At 30.9% G+C, this 10,336-nt stretch overlaps 1 protein-coding gene across 1 annotated transcript; it reads left to right on the top strand.

Annotated features, from left to right (window-relative positions):
• Nucleotides 1–6,913: 6,913 nt before the first annotated feature.
• Nucleotides 6,914–9,244, top strand: LOC139497794 (uncharacterized). The gene is made up of 3 exons (XM_071286027.1): nucleotides 6,914–7,477; nucleotides 7,735–7,762; nucleotides 9,069–9,244. Exons 1-3 carry the CDS (start codon nucleotides 7,286–7,288, stop codon nucleotides 9,242–9,244), a joined length of 396 nt encoding a protein of 131 aa, XP_071142128.1. The 5' UTR covers nucleotides 6,914–7,285.
• Nucleotides 9,245–10,336: the final 1,092 nt, after the last annotated feature.

Below are 10,336 nucleotides of genomic sequence, written 5' to 3'. Positions count from 1 at the left end.
CCCCTACTATAGACCTTGAATTTCAAAAATTCAAGCTATTCTAACTTGTTAACGTAGTTTTAATACTCCAATAAGAAGTTTGTATGTATTTGATATACTGGAAAAGATATTTTGAAAATTTTACTTTGCCATGGTATTTTGACCCCCCTGCGGTATATTGAACCCCCTACTATAGACCTTGAATTTTAAAAATTCAAGCTATTCTAACTCCTTAACATAGTTATAATACTTCAAGAAGTAGTTTGTATGTATTTAATATACTGAAAAAGATATTTTGAAAATTTTACTTAGCCATGGTATTTTGACCCCCCTGCGGTATATTGAACCCCCTAAGTACTATAGACCTTGAATTTCAAAAATTCAAGCTATTCTAACTTGTTAACGTAGTTTTAATACTCCAATAAGAAGTTTGTATGTATTTGATATACTGGAAAAGATATTTTGAAAATTTTACTTTGCCATGGTATTTTGACCCCCCTGCGGTATATTGAACCCCCTACTATAGACCTTGAATTTTAAAAATTCAAGCTATTCTAACTCCTTAACATAGTTATAATACTTCAAGAAGTAGTTTGTATGTATTTAATATACTGAAAAAGATATTTTGAAAATTTTACTTAGCCATGGTATTTTGACCCCTGCGGAATATTGAACCCCCTACTATAGACCTTGGATTTCAAAAATTCAAGCTATTCTAAATCCTTAACATAGTTTTATTACTTCAATAAGTAGTTTGTATGTATTTAATATACTGGAAAAGATATTTTGAAATATTTTACTTAGCCATGGTATTTTGACCCCCCTGCGGTATATTGAACCCCCTACTATAGACCTTGAATTTTAAAAATTCAAGCTATTCTAAATCCTTAACATAGTTATAATACTTCAAGAAGTCGTTTGTATGTATTTAATAAACTGGAAAAGATATTTTGAAAATTTTACTTAGCCATGGTATTTTGACCCCCCTGCGGTGTATTGAACCCCCTAAGTACTATAGACCTTGAATTTCAAAAATTCAAGCTATTCTAACTCCTTAACATAGTTATAATACTTCAAGAAGTAGTTTGTATGTATTTAATAAACTGGAAAAGATATTTTGAAAATTTTACTTAGCCATGGTATTTTGACCCCCCTGCGGTATATTGAACCCCCTACTATAGACCTTGAATTTCAAAAATTCAAGCTATTCTAACTTGTTAACGTAGTTTTAATACTCCAATAAGAAGTTTGTATGTATTTGATATACTGGAAAAGATATTTTGAAAATTTTACTTTGCCATGGTATTTTGACCCCCCTGCGGTATATTGAACCCCCTACTATAGACCTTGAATTTTAAAAATTCAAGCTATTCTAACTCCTTAACATAGTTATAATACTTCAAGAAGTAGTTTGTATGTATTTAATATACTGAAAAAGATATTTTGAAAATTTTACTTAGCCATGGTATTTTGACCCCCCTGCGGTATATTGAACCCCCTAAGTACTATAGACCTTGAATTTCAAAAATTCAAGCTATTCTAACTTGTTAACGTAGTTTTAATACTCCAATAAGAAGTTTGTATGTATTTGATATACTGGAAAAGATATTTTGAAAATTTTACTTTGCCATGGTATTTTGACCCCCCTGCGGTATATTGAACCCCCTACTATAGACCTTGAATTTTAAAAATTCAAGCTATTCTAACTCCTTAACATAGTTATAATACTTCAAGAAGTAGTTTGTATGTATTTAATATACTGAAAAAGATATTTTGAAAATTTTACTTAGCCATGGTATTTTGACCCCTGCGGAATATTGAACCCCCTACTATAGACCTTGGATTTCAAAAATTCAAGCTATTCTAAATCCTTAACATAGTTTTATTACTTCAATAAGTAGTTTGTATGTATTTAATATACTGGAAAAGATATTTTGAAATATTTTACTTAGCCATGGTATTTTGACCCCCCTGCGGTATATTGAACCCCCTACTATAGACCTTGAATTTTAAAAATTCAAGCTATTCTAAATCCTTAACATAGTTATAATACTTCAAGAAGTCGTTTGTATGTATTTAATAAACTGGAAAAGATATTTTGAAAATTTTACTTAGCCATGGTATTTTGACCCCCCTGCGGTATATTGAACCCCCTAAGTACTATAGACCTTGAATTTCAAAAATTCAAGCTATTCTAACTCCTTAACATAGTTATAATACTTCAAGAAGTAGTTTGTATGTATTTAATAAACTGGAAAAGATATTTTGAAAATTTTACTTAGCCATGGTATTTTGACCCCCCTGCGGTATATTGAACCCCCTAAGTACTATAGACCTTGAATTTCAAAAATTCAAGCTATTCTAACTTGTTAACGTAGTTTTAATACTCCAATAAGAAGTTTGTATGTATTTGATATACTGGAAAAGATATTTTGAAAATTTTACTTTGCCATGGTATTTTGACCCCCCTGCGGTATATTGAACCCCCTACTATAGACCTTGAATTTTAAAAATTCAAGCTATTCTAACTCCTTAACATAGTTATAATACTTCAAGAAGTAGTTTGTATGTATTTAATATACTGAAAAAGATATTTTGAAAATTTTACTTAGCCATGGTATTTTGACCCCTGCGGAATATTGAACCCCCTACTATAGACCTTGGATTTCAAAAATTCAAGCTATTCTAAATCCTTAACATAGTTTTATTACTTCAATAAGTAGTTTGTATGTATTTAATATACTGGAAAAGATATTTTGAAATATTTTACTTAGCCATGGTATTTTGACCCCCCTGCGGTATATTGAACCCCCTATATAAAACCACAAATTAAAAAAAATGATAGCCAATAAATTGTAAATTAGATTATCTGCAATACTATTTATCAAAAACAGGGGGGTTCAATATACCGCAGGGGGGTTCAAAATACCATATGTGAAAAATGACCCCGGGGTCAAAATACCATGCGGTATAATGACCCCGGGGTCATTTTACCGCATGGTATTTTGACCCCGGGTTCAATTTTTAGGGGGTTCAAAATACCATATGACACCGGGCGTTTTGACGTAAACGTAGCTACGCGCATGGTTATGTCAACGTTTATTGGTGCCAGTTGTTATATAAATTTAACTTTTGACACCTTTTAGCAATATAACAGGTAAACATGTGATAATCTAGCCACATGTAATATGCATTTACCTGTAAAAATCAAACCTTTTAGAGAAAAAATACAAATATACATGTATATAATATTAAAAGGTAATTTACTTTGTAAACGATAGGGAAAACAAAACTTTAGTTATGTGTGGAACTTTTAAATTTTACTAGAAGCTTCAATATTCGTGGATTGAAAATTGGAAACTATGTTCCTCTTGTGTCCATTCTGTTGCACGAATAGTCTGATGCACTTTACCATCATAGTTAATACAGGGATGTCTCAATTTGTGAAGTCCGAAATTTATTTTTTTACATACACCTGTTGAACATGTTTTAGATAGGGTAACTTTTGCTTTAAGGAATTAACTTCAAGGAATTAACTTCCAAAGAAAAAAGATGACCGCCAATCAAAATCGATTTTACAATTGGCTAGCATTTCCGGTTTTATCTAAAATTATCGAATTTACGACTTGTGTTTTAATTCACTTGGTCGACGTTAACTATCATTGTCGAAACAATTCACCTTGTCGACTGTAAATGCATTATCAAAGAAGTAACTATCATTGTCTGCGAGCGAGTCACATTAATTAGACCATCTATGATGGTCGACCGTAAAGTATACTTTACGCCGTACATCTATAATGGTCGACCGATAATCTATCATTGTCGCCGATAAACTGTGATTATCTATTAATGTGCTTTACGCGTTCCATACACATTGACAAATCACACATTGACATTTAACGAATCGACATGTAACAATTTACAAAACATCAATATATATATACAAATTGACAATAATTATTAACGAATCGACAAGTTACAAACATCAGTACACAAATTGACAATTTACAATCGGCAAGTTACAGCTAGAACATCAATATACAAGTTGACAATTTACAAATCGACATTTAACGAATCGACAAGTTACAAAACATCAATAATATACAAATTGACAATTTACGAATCGACAAGTAACAAAACATCAATATACAAATTGACATTTAACGAATCAACAAGTCACAAAACAGCAAATTTATATACAAATTGACAATTTAAGAATCGACAACTTACAAAACAGCAATATACAAATTGACAAATCACACAGTTACAAGTTACAAATTGACAAGTTACGAAGAAAGAATTTTGACCCCGTTGGCTTTCCATAGTTTTCAACGTTTTATATTCGTATTAAACATGCAACATTCGATTTTCAACTTTCAACATTCGTTTTGAACATTCAAAATTCGTTTTGAACATTCAAAATTCGTTTTGAACATTCAAAATTCGTTTTCACGATTCAAAATTCGTTTTCACGATTCAAGATTCGAAATTTGAAAATAGAATGTTGTATTAAAGTTGAAAATCAAGAGTTGAAAACGAATTTTGAAGTTGAAAACGAGTGCTTAATGTTGAAAATAGAATGTTGAATGTTGAAAACGAATGACAAATTTTAAAAACGAATGTTGAAAAAAAAGTGAAAAAAGTTCAACATAACAAAATTTGAATGTTGAATGTTGATATCGAAAGTTAATTGTTGAATGTTGAAATCGAATGTTGCATGTTTAAAACGAATTTTGAAAGTTGTGAAAATCGAAAGTTGAAAAACGAATGTTGAATGTTGAAAACGAATGTTTAAAGTTGAAAATGGAAAAAAAATTATTGTTAAACGAAAATAAAACAGATAAAAAAAACTTTTTTGGCTCATAACTAAAACAAATGATTGTAGATTCCATAGTTTTAATGAGTTGTAACTAAAAACTACGTAGCTGTTCATTTCAGTAGAGTAACTATAAAAATATACATCAAATCAAATTTTTTATTCTTTGGTAATGGGCTTTAAAATTACAACAAGATATATTGCAAACACTGAATATCCAATAAACTGATATCAAAAGTCTTTAGGATCCCTGCTAAATTATTGAAATATGTAATTTTGCATTTTGCATTATATGTTGGTTTAATACAGTTAACCATACTGAAGGCATCAGTAGTATACCGCTGTTCAAAAGTCAGATATCGATTGAGAGAAAACAAATCTTGGTAACAAAAATAAACCGAGGAAAACATCAACTACGAGAAGAAAACAACGAAATAACAGAATATAGAAGTGCACCAAAAAACAAAACAATGCAACATTCATAGACACAAACTATTAGATAACAACTGCTGTATAAAAAAGGCAACAGTAGTATACCGCTGTTCGAAATTCATAAATCGATTGAGAAAAAAAAGTTTTAAACAAATCCTGGTTACAAACTAAAATTGAGGGAAACACATCAAATATAAGAGAACTACGACACAACAGAAACACAACATTAAAATGTAACACACAAAGAAACGAACTATATTATAACAATGGCCATCCTCCCAACTTGGGACAGGACTTTTTACGAAAAAAATGGTGGGTTGAACCTGATTTTGTGGCACGCCAAACCTCCCGATTTCATGGTAATGTTAAGTATAACATTAAAATGACAACATTACTTGACTTATATATATATATTAAATGATTAGTATTGCCAGAAATTAAGCAAATTCCATATAAATCAAGAGAATATTACAATAATGAAGACCCCGGTTTTGAACTAGAATTAACTAAGAAATTAAACCAAATATAAATAAACAAAGGAAAGTTTGCTAAGTCATTTGTTTTTTGGTGTTGTGATAAGTGTGCTGTTTTTTTTTTTTTTTTGCGATGGCGTTGTCAGTTTATTTTGTACCTAAAAGTTTGAATGTTCCTCTGATATCTTTCCCCTCTCTTGTATGATTGCCAATTCTCCACAAAAGAGCATTTGACACAGACATTAACAACCATAGGTCACCGTATTACATGATGAGGGGGTTTTGTGTTTTAGACAAGCATGTGTTAATCATTGATAGTTTTTTAAGATATACTAGTAATATGATTTTTTTTTATGATTCCAATTCTATATTGCTCAATTTAAAACTGTATATTTGTTTTTATTTAATTGTTGTCATTGTGTTGTCAGTGTGTTGGTTTCTTTTTACTTATGCCTTACGTTTTATTTTAAACTTTTATAATCTGATGTTGTACTACACAACTTTGTCATATTGATTTTCAAAGTTCGAATAATTTCATTTCTACAGAAGAACGATCAGTGTGATGATAATTGTCAAGGTAAGTATAATTAGTTGTGTGATAATTTGTATGTATCTCAAAAGTGGTACATAATTTTATCTATGTTTAAAATATTGGACAAAAGAACACTGAAGAAAATAGTAACCATGTCAGTATAATCTTTTGACATATGTCGATATTAGGAGATGCATAATGAATACATTATGAAAATCATATAAAGATACGAAAACTACAGATTATCGTACGGCATTAACAGTCATTTCATTGGATAAAATGACGAAATGTCAAGCAATCTAAAAGAGAAGTCTATTTGCCAGGCAACAAGTTATTCGAAAATATTGACTACTAAATACAGCAACCAACAACATGCGCTGATTTAAATGTTTCTGATGTGGAGCATCCACTAGGAAAATGTGTTTGTTTGTAAAAACTGTGAAAAATATATTTCGTATAGATTCATGTGACATTAACAGAGTATTATTTTATGTCAAGCTGATTTGTATTCCATCTATTCATTGGCTCTTTCGTTCATTTTGCAACATTCTGACAACGTTGTTGACATGTTAAGAAATAGTTTAGAAACACAACAATGTCATGTGACTTGTCAAAGGTACCTGGATTATAATTTAGTACGCCAGACGCGCGTTTCGTTTACATAAGACTCATCAGAGAAAAATATTTATAAAGCCAAACAAGTACAAAGTAGAAGAGCATTGAGGATCCAAAATTCCAAAACGTTGTGCCAAATACAGCTAAGGTAATCTATGCTTGGGATAAGAAAATCCTTCGTTTTTCGAAAAATTCAAAGTTTTGTAAACAGGAAATTTATAAAAATGACCACATTATTGATATTCATGTCAACACCGAAGTGTAGTGTTGACTACTAAAAAAGGTTTAGTATTCTGGGATTAAATGTATGCTTCTTGGTATGTGTTTTGCTTTGTTTTGTAACAATGATTATTTTCAGGTTTGAGTGATGATGCTTTAAACCAGAAACCAAGTGATATTGAATTGTTGCGTTTTTCCATTAATTTTCCATCAAACCAAATGTATCAATTAGTTTCATATCTTAACATGTTTGAAAAAGGGAATGATATCACACAAAACTACCCAGAAAATATTGAAGTAGCTAAGTTTTTGGTTTTATCAAAATGGAGAGAGATGGAAGATGGAAGCAATTTAAAAGCCTTGGCAGAAGCTCTGACAAATATGGATATATCAACACATGTCTTGTGCCAAGTAAGTTTTATATAATTACTGTGTCAAGATTTTTATCCTAAGAAAATGCGTTATATGTATTGACATTGTTGGAATACCATTTACCATATACAATACATTGGAAAAACAGTTATAGAAATTGAGCAAAACTTCAATTTGTAATTAATTTTTTTTAAAGGAATACAACAATTGGTTCTTCGTTTCTTAAAAGTTTCACCAGATGTTTAAGTTATTACATGTATTAATGAAATTTCGTGGTATCATGATTATTTTTGTAGGTTAGAAGAGTCAGGATAGCAAAAACAGGTACTAGTATTATAACAATAGGAAAACAAATCAGACAGTGACAAAACATTAAAATTAACGATACATCAACATTCAAATAAACGATACTAATATCATTAAATAAAGTCAACAGTAGTATACTACTGTTCAAAAGTCATAAATCGATTTAGAGAAAACCAATCTGCGTTGCAAAGACGGTTTACCAACTCGTGATGGCGTCCGTAAAATTTACGAAGAACCGGACTATTTGATAACAGCTGACATATTCCCGACTTGGTAAAGAACGTTTAAATAAATAGTGGGTTGAACCTTATTGTATTGCTAGCCAAACCACCAACTTATATGGCGATGTTAAAAATATAGTTAAAATGACAACACCGTGTGATCGGAATACAATACAAACAAAGATGACAAATAAGACATATTTAAAATGTACCAAAACTACAGAATTTACACCGCAATCGATAAGACATAACACAATATCTAAGAGTTCTCTCAGATTTGTAGTGTCTTTTTGTTGATTGAATGTTAAAGTACCTGGCCACGTCCACTCTTTGTTTTTTTTGTAAGATGTATTTCTTTCTGAGTTAATTTTTTTTCAAATGATTTTGATCATTCGTTCTGACTATGTACTGTTACACCACTGTCCCGTGTTAGAGGAGGGCTTGGATCCCGCTTACATATTTAACCCCGCTACATTTTGTATGTTTGTTTCTGTACTGTAATTCATTGGTTGTCGTTTGTTGCTTTCTTACATGCTAGTATTTTTTTCGTGCATTTTTGGTAGATAGATTATGCCGTTAGTTTTCCCGTTTGAATGGTTTTACATTTGTCATTTATATAATGCAGTATGGGCTTTGCACATTGTTGAATGCCGTACGTTGACCTATAGTTGTTAATTTCTACGTCATGTGATCCCTTGGGAAGAGTTGTCTAATTGGCAATCACGCCACATCATCTTATTTATATTTACAAAAGAAATATCATAACTAAATGCATGAATGCTGGATGGATAAATACTGCGACGTATAGCAATGCAATTTGCAATCTTAACAAACGCTAAGCAAAAATGAAAAACATCGCTAGAGTTTGAAACAGTACTTTTAAAGCTTAGAAATATTTGTTATACCTTGCAGTCATTTCAGGCTAAAACATCTATATTGCGAAAATTTGAAATCAGTGAGCTTTAAAAAAAACAAATGACAAATTTTTCGAGGTCTCCTGATGTGGGATTTGGTTCCTTAGGACAAATAGTATTTTTACAATGTTTCGGGCTAGGCTTTATTTCAAAATAATTGTCAAATTATCTACAATACTGAAATTTCAGAAATTCCTTTGGAATACCTAGATTTTATTCCAACAGAAGGTATCTTGGATGCATTAGCACCACAAATTGGTCAGGTATTCTTTCAACTTGGCGCTGAAGTTGGGTGGTCAATTGGAACCCTGGAAAATATCAAGAGTAATAATCCCAGAGATTTAGCAGAGGTATTATTCGCATAGAGAAGACAGAACAGTAAAACCTACAATACGGGTCCTTGTACAGGCCTTAGTAAACATTGGGAGAGGAGCACATTGTTTACAGGAAGTTCTTAAGAATGTTGATCTGAATACTCTTGGACACTCTTCGGGCATGGGGGCAATTCCCAAGAAACCACAGGGTCAGAAACAGAGTACGTCGAAACGTTGTGCAATAGTTTGAAAGCAACTACTGCAAAATTTAATTAGAACAACTATCCAATCTGGACGACATATGCACTATAACATAAATGAGAATTGAATTGCAATTGTAATGAGGGCTCATTGAATCTTAAATGTATAATAAACCATATTATTTCGGTTTTAAGATTAAGATTAAAATAAACTCATCTACAAAGATATTGCCCTTTATATGAATGTAAGTTTTCCTCATTTTTTATATGCTATCATTCAATCACCATTTCAGATTTTTTTTAGATATTAGTAAATTGAATATTTTTTAAACTTTATTTAACATTTAAATCCGATTTCATTGACGGACAATCGGTGTCAAAGGTTTATATAACTGTTTTAACTGTAAGAAGGGGCTTCAACTGGTTTACATTATACTATGATAAATGTTGTCGGAAGTTAAGCAAAGTATACAAGTTGAAGCCCGCCTATCTATGGATATCAGCTATCAATTTTAATTGTTACGATTGAGCAAACATTTATACAAGCAAAGCCAGCAAGCCATCAAAACCTTTAACTTGATAGGATTATAATAACAGCTTTAATATGTTTGTCAAATAAACTAGTGTACTTGAAAATTTACATTATTGCTGGTATAGGTAAAAGAAAATTCTCCTTTGAATTTAAAAACATATCTTATTATAAGTCTTATCAAATTGTCAAAGCTAAGTCAGTTTGGCGTTAACAAAAAAAAAACGAATTCTGCATCAGGTGCAGCTTGAATTGTTTTTAATACTATAAACGTAATTGCTCAATACATAAACCGAAGAACTTACAAGCTCAGTACTTTGAAAATAAAATGTTAGTTTATGAAAATTTGCGGTTATAAAATTTGTCAAGTTTTTCATGAAAACAAGGAAAGACAGTCTAGGAAATATGTAACAT

The sequence above is a fragment of the Mytilus edulis genome, chromosome 12, assembly GCF_963676685.1.
Source record: "Mytilus edulis chromosome 12, xbMytEdul2.2, whole genome shotgun sequence".
NCBI classification, from domain to species: Eukaryota; Metazoa; Mollusca; class Bivalvia; order Mytilida; family Mytilidae; genus Mytilus; species Mytilus edulis.
Note: the sequence above shows the minus strand (reverse complement) of the source record. Positions and strands in the feature narration are given on the sequence as shown.

Excerpts from the sequence above, each read along its gene's own strand:
- LOC139497794 (XM_071286027.1), top strand. The coding sequence starts at position 7,286 with ATGTATCAATTAGTTTCATATCTTAACATGTTTGAAAAAGGGAATGAT. Across the intron at positions 7,478-7,734 it reads CAACACATGTCTTGTGCCAA|GTTAGAAGAGTCAGGATAGC; the intron begins GTAAGTTTTATA and ends TTATTTTTGTAG. Across the intron at positions 7,763-9,068 it reads AGTCAGGATAGCAAAAACAG|AAATTCCTTTGGAATACCTA; the intron begins GTACTAGTATTA and ends CTGAAATTTCAG.